Raw genomic sequence first — 22766 nt, forward strand, 5'->3', positions numbered from 1 at the left:
GATAGGCACCACAGGTGTTTGTTAATGGGAGAACTGTATGTCCCTTTACCAGAGGTAAGGAAATGACTGCTTTTGGGAGAAGGGAATCAGTTTCACACATTTCTGGAGAATTTTGGCTTTTATCTAACTGCCAGAAATCTTCCTATAGTCCACGTTGAACTCATTTCTGGACAGCTGGACTGTTGTTTGGAGTTTGGGGAATTGGAGTTTCCTTTGAAACTGACAGGCAGGAAGTATATATATATATATTTTTATTCTGACTCAGGTGTTGACTGTGTCTTCCCCCATTGACTGCTGTCAAACTTCAGTCTTTCATGATTGGCCAATTTAAAAAAAAAAATAGCCCAAAGGCGATAAAGGAAAGAGGAAAGAGATGGTCTACCCCGTAGTTAATTTCCAAGAATGCAGGGGGTCTTTGTGTAAATAAAAGCTTTACTAGGGGAGGGGATTAAACTTTTGCATAAAGGTTCTACAAGGTCAGGAAGTTGAATTTTTTATCATAAACTCCAAGTTTATGGTGTTCTATATAAAAGCATTTAATGTTCCTTGCACTCTGACCAAGCAGAAACTAGTTTTTGAAGAAAACAACTTCTTCCTACGGAATAAGAAAACAGGTGTTTCATATCCTCCAGTGTAATCTTACCTCAGACTATGTGAGGAAGAATAAGAAGTAATCTGTAGAGGAGTCCCTCCTCTGGAAAAGTCAAACAACCAGAAGGAAAAGTGATCAACTGAACCAATCCAGGAAAACTTCATAGAAGTGACAGTTGAAGGGTCTTAGAAGGACAGGATTTTCTCTTGTCAGAGAGGGGACTTGAAGAGCTCAAACTGCAGCACACAGGAGATATGAATGGAATCTTTGCTTTAGTTTCTTCCTGAAACCTCTCCTTGGCAACTCCTCTCTCCTCACAGAAATCCTATCTGACATAGATCCCATCCACTCCATCTCCTCCCTGGGGAAACACAATCTACAAATGATCTTTCAGGGGAGCTTGTTCCTCTATGAACTGCCTTTGTTTCCTTGCCATTTGTTTGTTGTATTGGGTTAGAACTCGGGCCTTGGTTTTAGATTGGTACACAGTCTTAATACCACTTCCTAGTTAGCCAATGCCACACCTCCTATCATTGCCATTAAATGACAAAAGGAATCCAGAAATTGAGTGCTGCGAGCACTTAGCAGGATGTCTTCCTTTTACCATTTCATGAGTACATGACATAAACTACTCCTGCTGACTCAGACACAGACACCCCTCAAACTGTCAAATATACACACACACACACACACACACAAACACACATACAACATACACACATCATTCTTTAATAGTTTAAAAGAGCTATACTTTTAAACTTCCATGCTTCCCATACACTTAGATGTTCTCTGCTTTATCAGTCATTCATGCTTACTACCCTGACCTCTTAGGAAATGCAGTGAACCCAGCTTACATCTACTCCTTTCATGAAAACGCTTCAGACTGACCCATCTTTTCTACCCACTCCATTCTCTTACCTGGTTTCCTTAATGAATGACACACAGCTTGGTGATTCTCTCCTCCACACCCTTTGCTAAAGGCCAGAATCACGCTTCACTTGTTTTTTTAAAAAATTAAATTAATTGATATGTGCGTCTCTCTCTCTCTCTCTCTCTCTCTCTCTCTCTCTCTCTCTCTCTCTCTCTCTCTTTCTCTCTCTCTCTCTCTCCCTTTCTGTGTGTGTGTGTGTGTGTATGTCTCTCTCTCTCTCTCTCTGTCTGTGTGAGTGTGTGTGTGTGTGTGTGTATTTGTTTGAGAGGGAGAGAGTAAGAGACAGACAATGAGCAATACAGAAAGACAGAGAGATAGCAAGCACAGATATGCACATGTTATGATGTGCCTATGGATTTTTATTCCTTTTCTGAAAATACCTCTCCTTTCCAGCCTCTGAGTTACCCAGAGAGCATTCAGTAAGGGAGCATGCATCTGTGTCCACTGATCTGTATACTGTCTTTAGCCAACATTTGTATTGAAAACATACTAAGGTCCTTCTTTTGTTCCACTGATTTTTGTCTCATGCAGTTTTTTTTAAACCTGACTATGAGTACCTATATAAAAACCATATTTATATAACTGTAACAGAATATGCTAATAATACTCAGAAGCATATATGCCATCATTTAGATGTAGCCTATAGAACCGGTTGGGGAACAGGGCCTTAGCATCAGAACCACTCCCTACATTTAGAACCCAAGTCTATGTACATATTCATTTATATGATCCTTGGAAGCTACCTGTGCTGGGTTTCCTAACAGTAATAAGAACTCAAGAAAAATTCCCTCATGAGGATTATGCAGTGACAGATGAGGGATTGATTCATGTGTTCCTGGAGTGTAGCATTTGTTCTATAGACACTTGCTTTACCACTCACGCCATCCTCTACATCTAACCAGTTAATTGGGCCTTTTAAGAATGAGATCCTTGCACCCTGCTGGGAGGTTCCTTGTGGCTCATATCCCCACTTCTGGAAGAAGTTCTCTGATTCTTAGTGCAACTGCTCTACTGCCTCATGCACACGGCATACTCTGCAGTGAAATCCCATGGCTGTCATTTTCAAATCCACCTCCTTGTTTCCCCAACCAGAGCTGTGCAGGAGGTGACAGGAGAGAGAGGGATCGTCATCACCCGCTCCACATTCCCCTCTTCTGGACGCTGGGGAGGACATTGGCTCGGAGACAACACAGCTGCCTGGGACCAGCTGGGGAAATCCATCATCGGTGTGTGGGGCTGTCCCCAGGGGCCTTTGCTGGTGGTGAGAGTGGAACTACACTGTGTATGATTTGAATATACTTTATATGTTTAGTTTGGCAGTAAAGGCAATTGAACTTGAATGCTCTGTCAGAGTATGTTTATCAGGAATCTCCCAGAGCTGTTAATGAAGTAAGAAAACCTCAGGCTGAACTTCCTCTCTCCTACCCAAAGGCTGTCTTCATTTAACATGGCCATTTTATTTCATTGCAGGGATGATGGAGTTCAGTCTCTTTGGAATACCTTATGTAAGTCATATTGGGACCGTTGCACCTTACTGAGATTTCATGTATCTGTGTATGTTTTGAAAGAATACCTTGTTGATACTCTGATTTTGATTCTTTTTAGACAGGAGCAAATATTTGTGGGTTCTTTGGAGATGCTGAATATGAGATGTGTATCCGCTGGATGCAGCTGGGAGCCTTTTATCCTTTCTCCAGGAACCACAACACGGCTGGGACTAGGGTGAGGCAGTCATTGCCCTTGCTACATATGTATTGTAGAAAAAAGCAAATCGCAGCTGATTTCAAATTTACAAGTTTTATATAAAAACTTTTTATAAAAAGAAAGAGGCTATGTTTTAAAGAGCCTGGTATGGAGTGGGAGAGGGTGGGGGAAGTGCCTCGGTGAGCCCATACTGAGGCTTCCTTTCCCCGGAGGCAGCAGCCATATGACAGAGTATGATGGAGTTTATTTAGGGCATAGGAAGAGGTAGAGAAAGACAGAGAGGGGGAAGAGAAGAAGAAGAGAGAAGGAGAAGGAAGAGGAGGAGAGGAGAGAAAGAGAAGAGGAGAGGATGATGAGGAACACATGGAGAGAAATAGGGGCAGGGGAAGGCAAGAGAAAGGGGTTAGAAAGTTAGAGTAAGAAAGTAAGAGAGTGGAAGAGGGGCCAGACAGTCCCTTTTGTAGTAAGCTAAGCCTGTCTGGCTGTTGCTAGGTAACTGCTGGGTGGTGCCTATAAGGACTGTTAACAACAAGTGTGTCATTCTTATTTCCTGACAAATCGTGGAGACCACCAGGACATTCATGTTTTAGAGTATACACAAAGTTCAGACCTCTAAGGTTATGAATAAATCTTAATAGTACACTTTTCTTCATTTCTTTCAGGCATTATTGTCAAGAAAAAAAATGTTTTTCTAGCTGCTACATTTAACTACAATTTAATGTGCTCCCCTGTTTGAACAAATATGGAATTGGCATTTTACTCAAAAAAATAAATTAATCAGTGCTCTAGAGGACTATAAGACACACCACACACACACACACACACACACACACACAAAGCCAAAGCTACATTGTCTTCATCACCTCGGAATAGGTGAAAAAGTGGAGCAGCATTTATACTAGTTTTATAAGTGGCCAAGGGAACAGAAAGAAATAGGCTAGAAATGACAAGAGAAGTAACATGTGGCTTACACGTGGGGGAAGGAAGTGTCCAGCTGTCCTCTTTTGAGATTCTTGGAATGCAGTGAAGAAGATCTCACCTGTTGTTGCACGCCTACTCCCTCTTTAGAGACAAGACCCCAAGGCCTGGAATTCAACTTTTGAAGAGTACTCAAGAAAAGTGTTGAGGATCAGATACTCCCTGCTGCCATATCTGTATACTCTGATGCACAAAGCTCACACAGAGGGCAGCACTGTCATCCGGCCACTTCTTCATGAGTGAGTGTTGCCTCTCCTCAAGAAGTGGGTCTGGGAACATTTGTAAATATTGGTTTGTGTTACACGGATGAGCTTTATCATATTGGATTTTTCAGGTTCACGGAAGACAATACAACATGGGATGTAGACCAACAGTTCATGCTGGGCCCAGCCCTCCTGATCAGTCCTGTTCTGGCCAGTGTGAGTTTCTCAGCATAGGCCATATACCTTCCAATCACATGATCCAAAGCCACAGGAAAAAAAACACATCATTTTACTTAAAATTAAAAAAAAATTATTGAGCTTCTAAGTGTGTGCACATGTACAGATATTAGAAGACACCTTTTTGGAATCAGTTTTTTCCTTCTACTAAGTGCCATCCAGAGATTAAACTCATGTTTTCTGGGTTGCTAACAGATGTCTCTACCTACTGAGACATCTCACTATCTTCAGAGGAAAACCATTTTATATATTTTCATGTCTTGCTTACCTTATTCTTTTCAAATAACTTTATAGAACATCAAAAGAAGATATATAACCATAAGGCATTTATTAATAAAAACTTTTCAACACTGATTTTTTGTTTCGAATTCTATGATCTAATATTATTTTATATTTTTCTGTATATTTAAAGAGGAATTTTTGAAACATATTAAGATTTTTCAAACTCATGACATTGCTAATAACATTTCATCTTAGTTTTAATTCTATAAAAAGTGCTTTAAATATCAATATTTCTTTCTATTTGGATTTTCATACTGACACACTGATTTTGTTTCAGAATGCCTTTGAGGTCTATGCTTATTTCCCCAGAGCCCGTTGGTATGACTACAGCACGGTGAGTTGAAATGTTTTTAGGAAGAACCAAATGATGCTGTTTAGTCTACAGAGGTAGCTAAAACTTTTTCCTAAGTTCTCAGATGACAAAGGAATAATTTCCAGTCTTTCTAGTCATAGCCAGAGCTGTATAAATGGGAATTTGCACAAAGACATAGGAAACACATAAGCACCTATATCTCCTGTTGTCTACCGTATGTCTTTTCTAGACATTTACAGAAAGCGTTCGGTTTTCAAAGGTTTAAGAAAAAAATAAAAATAGATTTTTTTCTCATGTTTACAATACTTTGCTGATCTTCCAACATGCTCTCCTAGTAAGGAAGAATTTTTAGTAAAATATACAACTCATTTAATTGATTTACCTTTCACCACTTCTTATCTATCTATCCCTTCTAGGGATCTGGCAGCAATTCAACAGGTGAGTGGAAAACACTGCCAGCTCCTCTCGACCACATCAACCTTCACATTAGAGGAGGCTACATCCTGCCTTCACAAGAGCCTGGATTGAACACTTACCACAGGTATGATGAAGCAGTGTTCGGTGACTTGGCTCTTTACCAGGGTATATGGAGAAATAACCAAGTTACATAGAAACCAAATTGCAGAGGGGTTTTACTAGTTGGAATTTATGGGTAGCTTCTGATAGGATTTAGAAGGCAAGTTCATGAATTTAATCCTTGGGTGATCATTTGCTTGTGCTCTTGTGTTGAGAGCACAATTTTCTGGAGTAAAAATTCTCTTGAAAACACAAACCTATTTCCCTCCCCATTTTCTCCATTATAGGAAATGGGAATATGAAAGAGCACCTTCACTTGCAGCGATTGCATAGGAATGTAGTTGCCATTTCTAGGCTGACATTGGTGAACTTAAAAAGAGATTTCACAACATACACACATGCACACACACATGCACACACACGGTCATTAAGAAAACATATCACGAAACATATTAAAACAGACAGACACAGACACACACACACAGTCATTAAGAAAACATATCAAGAAGCATATTAAAAACAGACAGACAGACAGACAGACAGACACACACATACACACGCACACACATGCACACACACACACACACACACACACACACAAACACACAAGGGCAGTCTACTTTCAGCCATTGATGAAAAGCATGGTTTTCCTGAAACAGGCCTCTGAGATAGCTCTTAAATCATAAATAGGATTTGTCTGTGTGAAGACAAGGAGGGGTTCTAGGTGGGTTAAAGAACTAAAGGTAAACATTAGCTTGGGTAGGTTAAGTTGAAACAGTTGAGTTAGCTCATGGAAGGCTGAGAATAGCAACCTACATAGTTTGGGTTTTATTCCCTGGCACCGGATAGCTGTTTTCTTGAATTCTGTTACTAAGAAATTGGTGTCACATCATATTGCTGTACTATTACAGTGGGTGTGTTGGAAAGTATGCATATTTGAATATTGAAAGTTGAAGCTGGCAAATGCTTCATTAAACTTTAAATGGTCTGCTGACTTGTATCCTATATTTCATCTCACTCTATTTTTGTCATTTTATGAACATTAATACATTGAGTTTTGATTCTGGATAAGAAATGTTTTCAGCAGATATTCTTTGTTCCTACAACCCACAATCAAGTAAAACATAATGACTTCTTTTTTTTTTATAGTCGACAAAATTTTATGGGATTGACTGTTGCTTTGGATAATGATGGGAAGGCTGAAGGGCAGCTGTTTTGGGATGATGGACAAAGCATTGGTGAGTACGAACCCCCAGAGAGCCTGCATGCCATTCAGAGTAACTTTGTCAGAGAAGCTCAGCATGTATTGGTGGGACCAAAACCACATCTCTGTGCTGGCTGCTGCCAAAAAGTCAGTGGTGTCTGGGGAGCTCCTGAAACTTTGCTTGCTCATATATACGCTACTGGAAATTATTGTAGTTATTGGTTCCCCAGTCTTGCAAGTTCCTAAGCCTGACATGGATTCAAGGCTGATCTATCCTCACAGAACCATTCCACTCTGATGAAACAGTATGCACGCCAATATCAGGCTGATCATGATCAGTCATCCTTGTGGGTCAGAGTTCTACTTAGGTCTTTTCCCTCATAAACAGGGACATTCACAAAACTCTTGATGACACAGAAATTAAGAGCTACCATGAGGATGCTTTCTGTCTTCAGGATGAGTTTTCACTCATTTTATTGTAGGTAACTGGCACCTCACCTGTAATTATCATTGGAACACCCTCTTGCTCAGGCATTTCTAAAGAATACTGGCACAGTGCCATTAACTTGCTCTCACATTTACTACTATTATTTTGGACTAGAACATTTTGATCTTGCAAAATGTCACACTTTCTAAAATCATGGCCTATTTCCTTCACTAATATAAGGATTTCTTCCATCTAGTTTTCTTTATTCTCATTACAAGCACGAAATACTCACAAAAACTTTAATGGTAGATAATTAGAAAAAGCACATATTAGGTATAATGTTGTATTATCGTTGTTTTTCTGTTGTTATATGCCTAAGAAAATGTTAAATTTTTATATAGCTGAAAACACAGCAAATTTAATTTGTAAACCTAGTTTATTTTTGCTGAATGTAATAGCAGACACACAGCTGGACATTGGGAATTACTCCATGTGAGCACCATTCCTATGAAATATCCCATGAAAAATATACTCTAAAGTTTTTAAGCTATTCTCAAGAATAGTTTATTATAAAATTTTAAATTAAAATATAATTATATCATTTCCTTCCTTTTCTCTTCCCTCTAACCTTTACCACATCATTTCCCTTACTCTTTATCAAATCAATGGCATCTTTTTCTTTTATTGTTGTTTTACACACACACACACACACACACATTTATAAACACATTAGCACAACCCAATGAATTTATTTTACCTGGCTTGTGTGTATATTATTTCAGGGCTGACTACTTTTTGTTATATAACCAATTAGGGGTTGTACGCCTAGGAGAATATAAATTTTCCCACCTCAGTAGGAATTAGTAACATGTGCTTTTTTTATCCAGGGGTGTAACTTCATGAGATTTCTCTTTTTTGTATTAGCAAGTCTATTGTGTTATCATTGTTTAAGGATTGTTTAGCAGCCATATTTTATAGGTTTCACAAATTAATTTCTTTTTCATTATAGGAGAAACAAAAAATATCACAGCAGATTTTTTTTTATCTCCTGCCTCCTATAACCTTTCTGCTCTGGCTTCCAGATGTTGCCTGAGAAGTTGTATTGTATCTATATCTGTCATGTATGAGCTGCATTATGACCATTTGTAGATTTGTTTCTTCTCCTCTTCTTCTTCCTCTTCCTCCTCTTCCTCTTGCTCCTCCTCCTCTTTCTCCATCTCTTTGGTTTCTTCATCATCTTCTTTTTATTTTGTTATGGTGTCTGTTTGCTGTAAAATGAAGCTACTTTGATGAGGGTTATGAGCTACACATATTTGTGGGTATAAAGATGAGTTTTAGAAAGCAGTTAGGAATTATACTGCTCTAGTAAAGTTATGGTAGTAGGTTCTTTTTTATGATCTATGAACTCATTAGGCCCTGGTAGTTGTCTAGGTTTCTGGTACTAGATACGACTTCCCTCCTATTGAATGGACCTGAAGTCTGATTGGATAACTGCTGGTTACCACTAAGATATGACTGTTATTATTGTACCTTAGGTATATCTTGCCATACTAGTTATAGTTTTAATTACTGAGGGTCACAGCTGGATAGGATTATTTGATTGCTTTCCTCCCTAGACAGTTTATTGAGTATTTCTGGTACTATGTAGGCTAGATCACAGGAAGAAGACTTTCAGATTAGATCCAGCTCAAATCCTCTGAGTCCTATGTCCAAAGTATGTGGTAACTTTGGCAAAAGTGATTTACCTTTAACCTCTGAGAGGCAACCAAGGATACAGCAATAGTCTATACTTTGGAGAAATCTGTCAGACTACTCTAACTCAAGTGGTCATTTTCCATGTTTGGTACTGGTCCTGTTTTTTTTTTTTTTCATTTGTTTGCTTGTTGTTATTGATTTTTGTTTGTTTTGTTTTTTGTCAAATAGTCATGCTGGTTATAGTTATGCTAGGTTGATATAAGCTACATATATTTTAGGAGAGGGAATCTTAATTAAGGAATAAACCCTGAGAGGCTGGCATATTTTGGGGGGAGAAATCTGGGAGAAGGCTGGGAGAGTCTGTGGCATATTTTCTTAAATACTGTTTGACATGTGAGGCCCAACACATTGTAGATGATGCCATCATTAGGCGGGTGGTCTTGCAGTGTGTAAGAAAGCATATGCCAGATAAGAACCTGAAATGGCAAGGGGTACTTCATTTTCCTTTAGTGTTAGGGACCAAAGCTAGTAAGGGCTTGTTGATTATCCTTATTGTTTATTAGGAGAATGAAACGTAACTCATTGGTCATTGTGATACATTTAAGATATTTTGGGCTCAGCATGAGATAATCTGCTAGAACTGAAGCAGATAACTGTTTATTCTTTTCTTTTTGTTGTCAGATACATATGAAAAAGGAAACTATTTCTTGGCCACCTTTACAGCAGAAAAGGTAAGACTACCTTATTGGGTTCATAAATGCTTTTCCAGGTACCTACAAATCAGACATCATCCACTAGCTATATAAATGTATTATCTTAAGAAGAAATAGTTCCTGCCTACACTTGCCCAGTTTATGTTATTGACAATAAAATAAGAAAGCTGTCCTTATTTTACACTTATCCAGAATACCAACATTATTTGAAAAAAAAAATGGAGCTCATATTATCCTGAAAGAGGGGAATGGATTCTTCAATGTATACCTTATTTCTAGGGATAAGAAGTTTTCTAGCTGATAAAATTTTGAAGCACAAATATTACATAAGTGATCCATTATGTAATACTCTTTTATAGTTAGTAACTTGATGGCTTCCTTGTCAGCAAAATATTTGACAGCAAAAGTTTAGTGAATTAATGAATATACAAAGTTCAGATGATCTGATCTACACTGGCTGGACCATATGTATCTGCAGAGAGTCACCTGTCTGGTGCCAGGGTTGGATGAGTTTGGATATACTCACATAGCTGATCTGAAGCTGAGCTAAAATAACTTTATGTGGGATGTCTGGGAATGACTTTTCATGATGGTGAAATATCATGAAGTAGAAGTGAAGGTGCAATCTTTACATTATCTAATTTTTATACCAATAAAGACATAGGAGGCATAAACTGAGGTAAAAATGCTAGCTTAGTAAGGTAACTTTATTTTCTTAACTATATACAGAATATTTATTTACACACCTGATTCTACAACTAAACTGACTCTTTAGAAATCTCTTTCTCTCTGTCTCATGTTATCAAGTTAGTCTAGCCTTTCTTGAACTGCTCGAAATCCAAGAGCACTTTTTAGCTCTCTTTGCTAGAATACTGTTTTACCAATATTCTGCCATCTGTTTTTTGTCGGTCCTACAAACTCAAAGAGAAAATCCCTACCTCCTACCCAGAGCTCCTTCTTCCAAACCAAAAGAAAGTGACCCTATCAAAGATCTAATTGCTTATAAAAGAAGTATCTAAGCTCCTTCTCCTACACTCTTGGCAGGATTGTCACCTTCCTATTGGGTGAGGGAGCTCCAAGCCAAGTAAGTAGGAGCCCAGCAATTTCCATCTTTAAGATGGAGTACCCTAAGGGCACCCAGATGATTTTGCTTCAGGTGATAGAACAAAGAACACAAGACCTCTCCCACTTGCCTTAAAATGGGCAGAAACTTTCCACTCTTTAGTATTCTTTTTTTCAATGTGATTATTTTTATTTATTTTTTATTTTCCATATTATTTGTTTACATTACAAATGATTTTCCCTTTCCTGGTTCCCCCCTCCCCATAAGTCCCATAAGCCCTCTTCTATGGAGGCTTTTAGAGGAACACTCAAACTGCATCTTTTTAGGATACAGCTAACTGCATCTGACAAACTGATATCTAAGTTTTCACATTTTGCTAACAAACAGGTTTTCTCTGTATAATGATCAAATAGCCTGTAACATAAAGAGCTTGAGAGATGACTCAGTGGTTAAAAGTGATTCCTGTTTCTGCAGGGGAGCTGTGTTTGGTTCTTATCACTCCCTTCAGGCAGCTTGTACTTACCTGTAACTCCAGTTGCAGAAAAACTAGTGTTTTTGGCCTCTGAAGGCATCTGCATCTGTATAGTGCCCATAAATGCACACAGGTGCATGCACACATATGCATAAATCAATCATTACATCTTTAAAAAGTAGAAATGGAAATATCAAGTTCTTATTTTAAATTTACATTCTGTATCAAGTTGACTAATTTCTCATTAGCCAAGAATATATAACCAATTGGGGGAGAACTGGGTGTGGTGCTGGAGCTCATCATATCTATTTCAGAAAGGCAACATTATAAGAAACACATGGAAAATGAGAGTTATAAAAGAATAAATAATTAGAGGCAACAATGCTGTTAATATACATCAACATGTTGTATGATTCCAGTGACAATCTGTCTTCTTCTCTTGAGGATTATGTAAATTATTCTAAGTCAATGTCCAGAATCTGCTTACCATGTATCCGTTAACTTAAAACATGGGCTAATGTAGTATGAATTAATTGTAACAGTACTTTCAAATATTAGATGTTTGTTCAATACTCCCCTGTCCTATCTTACAATTATGCATATTTCTGGGTTAAAACTTGGCATTTCCCACTCTAAAGATGATACTAAATTAAAAGAAACTCCCATTTTTTTCCTGGGGTCTCAGTGATTACTGTCAATGCCACTTTGGTTGGTAAACCAGCTTGGTGGTGGGAGGGGGTATATGTAGCATTTGCACATTTCTGTAGTGTGAACATTTCTTCCAAGTAGATTTCAAAATGGAAATAAATTTGATAATAAGCTCTTAAATCAACAAGGTAATCACTAATTGTCTTCTTCTAGTTATATATCTTTCCTTGAATTTTCACATTGGTTCTGTATGCCAAACCAGTCACAAAATACCTTATTGTATATTTTTAATAAAAAATATTTATGTGTGTGGGTCTTTGAGAATGCCAGAGGAAGACCTCAGATCTCTCAGAGCTGCAGTTATAAGTGGTTGTGAGCCTGGCATGGTGATGAAAACTGAATCTGTGTTCTCTAAAAGGACAGCAAGTTCTCTTAATCGCCGAGCCATTTGTCTAGCTCTTTATTTATTTATTTTGACATGGAATCCCATCTTCTCTTGCCCAGACTGATTTTGAACTTGCTGTGTAGCCCAATAGGATTTTAATGCAGGATACCTCCACCTTACCCTCTGTATGCCTGGGTTTATAATCATGTGCCATTACATTTGATATTGTTAGTTATACTTAAGACATAATGGAATATTTTTATTTCTCTTTCTGATGTTATCTGAATCAAGCAACACACAGATTTACTCTATTGTCTCTGTCTCCCTAGTCTTCCATAGAATTGTCATAACCATTGGGGTTCGGGAATTGCTACACAAACCACTCAGATTCCAGTCTCAGTTAAGCAAAAATATTTTACTGAACACATGTGCCAAGACTGATTGATTGATCAGGGTTACAGCCTAACCTTGGGAGCTACGACTGGACCTTGACCATTTTTCAGGCCCAGCATATAATGGAAAAAAAAAAAACTACAAAACCAACAGTGAGTTCATGTGCAGGTGCAGGAAGTGCTGCCTGGTGGTCAGCTCTGACTCAAGTTATTTTGGCTAGCTAGACAGAACATTTATTTGGCTAACTGACATTTATTCTTATTATTCCTAAGAAGATCTTATGGATGTGGAATTTCTTAAGATTAATAAACCTCAGAATATATAGGACATAACTGGTATGTGGTCTGCTTGGCCCTGCTCTTTGTTATTTTTCTGTCAACAATATGAAATGGCTGGCAAGCATATTACAGAAACAATAGAGAATTGCTGACAGGCATGGAAAAAATAGCTACAGCTATGCTGGGATGGCAGGGGTAGGGGGAAAGCCTCAACAATCACCTTGTTTTTAACGAGTATTGTTTCACTGTTTACTTTAGCACCTGCCATACTAGTCTTTGTTGATCTGGCCCCATTAATTGCCTGATTCTTGCTGCGTGTAATAGTCAAGCGTCCTTCTAGGACTTCTGAAGTGCCACGTCTTCATTATTGCTCTTCATGTCTACTCCATTTCCATAGTGACTTTTCTTCCATTTCCTTAACACCCATAATACTTTTTGCTGTGATTTTCATTTTGCTTTAATTGTTTAGCAACTCACAATTTATCTCATTTTGACTCATATTGATGCTTAAATACTTGATCATAATTTAGACAATTTGCTATTCCTTGAATATGTTCTTAATTCAGTGACAGTTTACTATGATACTATATTATACCAACATAACCTCAGTCCACTCCATCTATGCCACTTAACTCCATGAAAATGGATGACTCCATTTTCTACAATCATAATTGTCTTATCTGAAGAACATAATTAATGCTTTACTGTAAGAATTACTGTGATTACACCAAGAATAATTAACAGAACCTTTTTTAGTTTATAAACTTGTCTTTGACAATGTATTAAGAGTCTCCAGAGGAACAGAACTGATAGAACATAGAATAAACACACACACACACACACACCAAAAAAAAAAAAAGAACACAAGAACACATATAGAGGGGATTTGCTAGACTCGCATCTAGGCTGTGGCCTGCCTAGTCCAATAATGGCTGTCTCCTGACTGACAAACCAAGAATCTGGAAGTTGTTCAGTTCATGAGGCTGGATATCTCAACTCGTCTTCAGCCTATATTGGAATCTCACAGCAATAGGTTCTAATGCCAGGAAAGAAATGTCTCATGTGTAGCATAGATAAATTACAAGAGCGCATAAAGGCAAGCAGAAGAAAAGAAAACAGCTTACTTTTGTCTTTTTATGTGGGCTGTTATTAGAAGATATATTGTCCAGATTTAGGATGTGTTTTGTCACTTCAAATAATCCAATCAAGAAAACTCTTCCCAGGTGTGCCCAACTAGTTTAAGTTGACTCCAGTTATGGTTGAAAATCAAGATTACCCGTCTCAGACATTATAAAATTTATCATGGCTAATACTTGGGAACTATGTCCCATGAAATATTTAATAAATATTAGAAACAAAAACAATTACAAGTAATTTGAAATATTTTCACAGTGCAATATAGAACATAGTTTACTCCATGTGTGTTATATATGTTTTCTCCTTATGAATTTTTATAGAACACCTTGCAAATCCAGATCCTACATAACCAGTATCTGAGTGACACAAATCCACTGAAAATTGGATACATTGAAATCTGGGGTTTAAACTATAATTATGTGGTACAAGTCATTTGTACCTACAGCAACCAGAAATTCAACCAGAATAATTTCACAAGTGAGCCCAGCAATCAGGTACGTCTGAAAGGAATACTATCATGAACTCAGATTATTACTCTATTAAATTATCTATGTTACTACTATATATGTTATATATGTTAGAAGGGTTGCACATTTTTCTGAAAATCTGTGAAGACTGTGGTAAAAAATACAACATTAGTGGTCACTTTGTAGTTTGATATTGAAAATTTGAAGCCGGATGACACCCTTTCTGCTGTGTTTACTAATGAATTGGATTAGGTTTGAATAGATTTGTTTTCCTAGGCTGCCTAACAAAACATAGAAACTTTTTTTTTCTCAGAGGCTAAAGCCAAGGAATGTCTGTGAACCCTTTCTTCTTCCTGCAGTTTGCTCAGTCCTGCGAAAATTAATGGTTCTTTTTAAGCTTCAAGTTGGCAATTAAGTGTTACTACTATTGCTTGAATATGATTCACTCATAATATGAGATGTGTTTATTTGCCTAACAAAACATAATGTCAGAAATATAAGACTATTGAGACTATGAAAGTGACAGCTTTGGCTCACCTCTGGAAGCAAGTGAAACCACAGTTTGCAAGATGGGTTACTGATAGAATAGCACCCAGTGTAATGGCCATTTTAGAATCTGAATAGTAACTTTAGAACTATTCAGATGCAGTAGCCCAAACAGAATGGTTTAGAGAACTGGAAATAAATAGTAGTAGTCTCTCCTTCCAAATGAAGAAAAGAATGTTCTACTAGCATTGGAATTTGGAAAAATGACCATTCTGAGCACCCATGCGGATCTTGTGTCCCTGTGGTCTTCTTTGTTACATACTTAGACAAATCCTTGGATTATTGGATTCAAAATTACTGTAAAAGTATTGTAACTAATAAACCTAGCAGCAGAAAATCACAGTGTACTATTTGGGGAAGCTCTGTATGATATTCAATGCCTCTAATATGCCAGGCACTATCTTAGCATTGACAGTAATGAGGACATTAAACTCATCTGCTGTCCAGAAAGGAAAATATCAATGGCAAAATGAAAAGTCAAAATAAATGTTATTTTTAACCACAACTGTAAACATTTGAGAACATTATGGCTCACACATAAGAAATGTGAAGAAAGAGATTTCTGGCACTTAGTTACACAGAGAAAACCTTACTATGGTAAGCTGGGACCAATATATGTAGAGACAAATGTGTCATGTACTCTTTTAAGAAAGAAAAAATATATTTTTTTATTTTTTGTTAAAGTAAAAGTTGAATAGTGTCTTCAACATAATGTTTAATGAGTTCTAATAAACCAATGTAATCATTTCTTTCTTGGCAGAAACTAACAATTGGATTGACTGGAAAGAATATGACCTTAGAAAAGCTGACTGAGGTTACTTGGGTTTATGGAGATCCTATACCTCCCACACCAAATGCAACTGTTGTATTGCCCACAAGCCCTCATCCATCTGAATCTAGCACTGAAACTGTGACCAGTTCTGCTTTCATAACCACACCTGAAATAACAAGTACTTTCTCAACCATACTTCCTAATACAACTACACCTTTCCCTACAACTCCTCCTACTACTAACGCTAGTGATGGGACAACCCCTGTAACAACCCCTACCCATGAGACATCTACTGATGTCAATACAACTAACACCACATTTCCTGACATAACTACACCTTTCCCTACAAGTCCTACTACTAACATTAGTGATGTGATAACTGTACCAACCACAACCCCTGAAACAAGTACTCTTGTCAATACAACTAACACCACATTTCCTGACATAACTACACCTTTCCCTACAAGTCCTACTAGTAACACTAGTGATGTGATACCTGTACCAAGCACAACCCCTGAGACAAGTACTCTTGTCAGTACAACTAATACCACATTTCCTGACATAACTACACCTTTCCCTACAATTTCTCCTACTACTAACACAAGTGATGTGATGCCTGTACCAACCACAACCCCTGAAACAAGTACTCTTGTCAATACAACTAACACCACATTTCCTGACATAATTACACCTTTCCCTACAAGTCCTACTACTAATACTAGTGATGTGATACCTGTACCAAGCACAACCCCTGAGACAAGTACTTTTGTCAATACAACTAATACCACATTTCCTGACATAACTACACCTTTCCCTACAATTTCTCTTACTACTAACACAAGTGATGTGATGCCTGTACCAACCACAACCCCTGAAACAAGTACTCTTGTCAATACAACTAACACCACATTTCCTGACATAACTGCACCTTTCCCTACAAGTCCTACTACTAACACTAGTGATGTGATACCTGTACCAAGCACAACCCCTGAGACAAGTACTTTTGTAAATACAACTAATACCACATTTCCTGACATAACTACACCTTTCCCTACAAGTCCTACTACTAACACTAGTGATGTGATGCCTGTAACAACCACAACCCCTGAGACAAATACTGTTGTCAATACAACTAATAACACATTTCCTGACATAACTACACCTTTCCCTACAATTCCTCCTACTACTAACACAAGTGATGTAATGCCTGTACCAACCACAATCCCTGAGACAAGTACTCTTGTCAATACAACTAGCACCATATTTCCTGACATAACTACACCTTTCCCTACAATTTCTCCTACTACTAACACAAGTGATGTGATGCCTGTACCAACCACAACCCCTGAAACAAGTACTCTTGTCAATACAACTAACACCACATTTCCTGACATAATTACACCTTTCCCTACAAGTCCTACTACTAATACTAGTGATGTGATACCTGTACCAAGCACAACCCCTGAGACAAGTACTTTTGTCAATATAACTAATACCACATTTCCTGACATAACTACACCTTTCCCTACAATTTCTCCTACTACTAACACAAGTGATGTGATGCCTGTACCAACCACAACCCCTGAAACAAGTACTCTTGTCAATACAACTAACACCACATTTCCTGACATAACTGCACCTTTCCCTACAAGTCCTACTACTAACACTAGTGATGTGATGCCTGTAACAACCACAACCCCTGAGACAAGTACTGTTGTCAATACAACTAATAACACATTTCCTGACATAACTACACCTTTCCCTACAATTCCTCCTACTACTAACACAAGTGATGTAATGCCTGTACCAACCACAATCCCTGAGACAAGTACTCTTGTCAATACAACTAGCACCATATTTCCTGACATAACTACACCTTTCCCTACAAGTCCTACTAGTAACACTAGTGATGTGATACCTGTACCAACCCCAACCCCTGAGACAAATACTCTTGTCAATACAACTAACACCACATTTCCTGACATAACTACACCTTTCTCTACAAGTCCTACTACTAACACTAGTGATGTGATACCTGTACCAGTCACAACCCCTGAGACAAGTACTCTTGTCAATACAACTAACACCACATTTCCTAACATAACTACACCTTTCCCTACAAGTCCTACTACTAACACTAGTGATGTGATGCCTGTACCAACCATAACCCCTGAGACAAGTACTCTTGTCAATACAACTAACACCACATTTGACACAACTACACCTTTCCCTACAATTCCTATTACTACTAACACTAGTGATGTGATGCCTGTCACAACCACAACCCCTGAGACAAGTACTGTTGACAATACAACTAATACCACATTGCCTGGCATAACTACACATTTCCATACAAATTCTCCTACTGCTAACACTAGCAATGTGTTTCCTGTCACAACCACAACTCCTCAAACAAGTACTGTTGACAATACAACTAGCAACACATTTCCTGGCTTAAACCTATCTTTCCCTACAAGTCCTCCTACTATTAACACTAGTGATGTGATGCCTGTCACAGCCACAGGTACCAAGACAACTACTGGTGACAACACAACTAATACCACAATCTTGAGTTAACTTTACCTTTCCCTACATGTCCTACTACTGTTAGCACTAGTGCTATCATTCCTGTCATACTGACAGCTACTGAGAGAAGTACTATTAATGTCTCAGTCATCTCTTCTCTTCCAGATATAGCAACTGTGTTTCTTATAGTTCCTGTTACTGATAGCGCTAGTGATTCTACACCTATGGGGAGTACACCTTATAGAACACATACTGCTGATGTCACAAGAAGTACCATATATTCTGATAAAATTACATTTTTTTCTGTGAGTGCTACTCTTGATGGCACCAATTCAACTTTTTGTACCACAGTCACACCTTATACAATACACTTTCCTAATATTACAATTAATTTTACTCCTACTGATATACCAACCCCATTTCCTATAGATTCTACCACAGCAAACTCTAGTGTTCCTAGTATAATCATACCTTTCCCAGAGAGTAGAATGAATAACAGAAATAGTACTGTTGAAGCTACTGACAACTTTACTACAGCATCTATCTCAATGGTTACATGTATTTTCAACATAAACCACACAAATTTAGTTATTTCTGACAGGTCATTTCCAATACTTTCATTCCATGAATCACATGTATTCTCACCATCAATACTACATACAATGCAGAATGTGTTGGAAACACTACTGAAAGAAATAAATCCAGCAGTGCCATGGGCATCAGCATACACCTTGTGAATCCAGATGCCATAATAATGTCAGATATAGCTTTCACAATTACAGAAACACATTTGATTACACAGAAACCAGTTATTTACCTACTCATATAGTCAATGCTGCCACTAATACAACAAATGTGATCACTTACACTTTAACTGCTACCATTTCCAGTAGACCAGCAGTCAAAGTGTGTGCCATTGACTCCAAATACTACTCCAAATGCTAATTGTCATTATCTCATTCAAAGTTCTAGTGCAGTGGTTCCTAACCTTCCTAATATTGTGAACCTTTAATACAATTCCTCATGTTGTGGTGACCCCCTAACCATAAAACCATTTCATTGCTATTTCATAGCTGTCATTTTGCTAATATTATGAATTGTATAATATAAATATCTGATATGCTGATAATCTGATATGCCATCCATATGCTGGTAATGACCCACAGGTTGAGAATCACTTGTTATGCTAGAACCCCATCTGATACAAGATTGTCACCTCTTTGTGAATCCTAAGTCTTTAGGATAACTTGGTTTCCAAAACATAGGTATTTTGAAAACTGCAAAAAATATACATGTATAAGGATGTTTCTATTTCAAACATAACTCCTACCAAAGAATGTATACGTGCTTATCTTAATGTCAAAATACATACCAAAATTATTTTTTATGCTAGCTATTATTTCTATGGTTCTGCTGGTTGATTGATACATACCTTCATTTGCAATCTTAGTATCTCATACCATACCATACCACATTCTGTGAGCATTATTGCTACAAGTGTCATTGATATAATACTTTCACTCCTACTCTTTTCATGTGTTACAAGCCTGATCCAATATTGGGGAGAGCCCCAGTGGTGCTCAAATTACATCTCTTACAGCAATAGTTTAAACTGATTTTGAAATATTCTATCATGTCTGTATATAGAGTAGCTTACTAGAATACACAGTAAAACCATCTTTTGCTTTCAAAAGAATTCCAGCTATTAGTATAGACATAGAAACTACTATTGTTATAGATTTATATACATCTCAACTTCAAGCATTGAACTCATTAAATTATATATATAGCATTTACCATTAAAGAAAGCAAATACATGATTAAAAGTGTTAGAAACATAATTTGGGTATAGTTTCAATAATTACTCTGGTGTTGATGATACTCTACAGGTTTCATAAGCACAGAATGAGCCTTTCTCTTCTCAAATAATTGGGATGAGAAAAATTTCACAGTTTATATTTTGTGTTTCTGAACATCTGCCAATACAAAGTGAGATCTAAACAGGAAATTCATTAGTATACCCTAGACATAAAGCTTGAAGATAATTTTAGTTATCATTTAAATTTTACATATAAAGCCAAGTCCAAGGTGAGAAGTTTTTCTGCTTGTGGGATTGTATTTAAAATTAGTATGTAAAATGTGTTAAAGTTTCAGATTAAGAATACTCAACTTACTCTATATTTATTGATACCAAAGTGCTCTAGAATTTTGAAACCAATCTTATGAGTTAGTTTTAGGCCCCTACTACTCCCACAAACAATGGACTCTGATGTGCCTACAAACTACAGCTTACTTTAACAGAGGTTAGATTATAAAGGCTTAGCCCCACAAGGCAGCCTATGCTGCACTGGAATTTAGAACCTATCCTTTTACTGTATTTTACTATTATTATCTTTTGTGATGTCTCTCCTACAGACATCCTGAATGGCCCTGGTCTTTCATATTCAAATTTATGACTCATCTTCGACTTACTCCCTCTTTAGCTAAGTCTATCTCATCAATAAACTCATGAATATTACTAAATATAGCCAGCTGGGCACTATTGAAGGTTTAGCCCCAGAATGGTATTCTAAAAATGTAGTATGAAAACTGTAGAGTATCCCAGACTTTCTGTAAACTCAATAGTATCACATATGTTTTCATAATACCAAGTTATTATTTGTCTCTTTTAGTATTTTTGTCTTACTGGTACATTAGTGGCAGTTTTAAAAGACTTTTCAGTGTTCTATTGCAATTGGTAAACATAGAAACAGCTACAAAAAAGGTACAAGTCATTAAAAAGACTTATGAAATGTAAAACAATACCATTCTTACTCTTTGTCTTTGCCTCAAAATGTGTGTATTTTTCACAAAGATGTTATTTATGTTAAAATGTAGTAGATACATTGTTATTTTCGATTAACAAAAATAAATATAAAATATTTTATAAATGACTCAGTTTAAGTTTTGGATGCAGTAAATGTTAACAGGTATCACTCACATAAGCAATATGATGTGCTGACTGGTTTTTGTTGAAGTTAGGACTGGCTCTTTCTCCCAGCCCCATACTCCTAGAAATAAAACTCAGACTCAAAATATTTACTAATACCTTGGTTATATAGCTAAGCTCTTCTCTGCCTAGATCATAACTTAAAATAACCCAAAGGCAGCTCAGCTTCTCAATGTAAGGCAGCCCAACACATGCGTGTTGTTAGCAAAGAATCCCTCATCGCATGTTCTTTCACATGCCTGCTTTAGTCTTTCCCCAGTGTTCACTTCAGGAAAACACTTCTTCACATGTTCACCCCAGCAAAACACCATCCAACACAACTGACTTTCCAAAGAACCCTTCAAGTTTCCACTTCACCATGTGTGTTTATTTGATTTCTTTATCTCCTCAAATGAAAGGCATTTGTATTCTGCATTGCAAAGCTGATAGTTAACATACAATACAGTTAATAAGCTTAACAGTATTATTTTTTTATACAATATTAGTTTACTTCTTTTTTGTAATATCTTTTCTTAATGATACATTATTTTTCTTTAGATATTTTTCTTGTACAGTGGTCTCTGGATTCCTTAGTTAGATACTTTTCCTCTCCTGGAAAGATAAAAGCAAACAACTTCTCCCTAACTCCAACTCTAGATCCTTACATTGATGAAGAGAATATATCTTTCTTTCCTACGGCAAAATGCTTTTTGGCAACAGAAAAAAAAGCATTTTCTTTAAATTTGAAACTATAAACATACATTATGTGGATAAATATATTTGTATTCCCCTTTTTTCTTTATGTAAATTTAATATTGTTTTGTACTTATTTTTTATTTTATTTTTTTATTTTTATTTTTTTTAAATATTTTTATTTTCTATATTCTTTGTTTACATTCCAAATGATTTCCCCTTTCCCGGATCCCCCCTCCCCATATGCCCCATAAACCTTCTCTCCATCCATTCTCCAATGTACTTATTTTTTAAATTAGTAAGTGTAGGTGCCCACAGCTGCTACGTCGAACGGGTTACCAGGTTCCCTGGAAGGAAAGCTGCGGATAGAAACAGAGTGGCGAGAGAAACATGAAGCCGAGACAAGATTTCCTGCTCAATGCTCAAAGTTTAATGTGGTTCTTGAAATATATAGGTGGGGGAGGGGGGTGGAGGGTGGGGGCCCTTCCCCCAAAGGCTGGAAACCTGGAAACAGGTCTGCAGAACTGGTTTGCTTGCTCCCTAGGTGGTTGGTGTCAGGTGCCTCTCAAGAAACTGCAGGTCCCTGGAGAACAATGGGCTAGAGTTCCGCCCTAGGTGCCCTA

At 37.3% G+C, this 22766-nt stretch overlaps 1 protein-coding gene across 1 annotated transcript in view; it reads left to right on the forward strand.

Annotated features, from left to right (window-relative positions):
• Mgam2 (maltase-glucoamylase 2 (putative)) overlaps positions 1–18533 on the forward strand; it is a 102258-nt gene extending 83725 nt beyond the window's left edge. Inside the window, exons 38-49 of the mRNA XM_052172841.1 lie at positions 2616–2749; positions 2994–3028; positions 3129–3245; positions 4296–4444; positions 4540–4624; positions 5205–5261; positions 5657–5781; positions 6906–6994; positions 9764–9813; positions 14492–14665; positions 15945–16110; positions 16417–18533. Coding sequence (XP_052028801.1) covers positions 2616–2749; positions 2994–3028; positions 3129–3245; positions 4296–4444; positions 4540–4624; positions 5205–5261; positions 5657–5781; positions 6906–6994; positions 9764–9813; positions 14492–14665; positions 15945–16110; positions 16417–18533 — 3298 coding nt within the window. The remainder of the gene's footprint in view (positions 1–2615; positions 2750–2993; positions 3029–3128; positions 3246–4295; positions 4445–4539; positions 4625–5204; positions 5262–5656; positions 5782–6905; positions 6995–9763; positions 9814–14491; positions 14666–15944; positions 16111–16416) is intronic.
• Positions 18534–22766: the final 4233 nt, after the last annotated feature.

This window comes from Apodemus sylvaticus, chromosome 2 (genome assembly GCF_947179515.1).
Source record: "Apodemus sylvaticus chromosome 2, mApoSyl1.1, whole genome shotgun sequence".
Taxonomy (NCBI): domain Eukaryota; kingdom Metazoa; phylum Chordata; class Mammalia; order Rodentia; family Muridae; genus Apodemus; species Apodemus sylvaticus.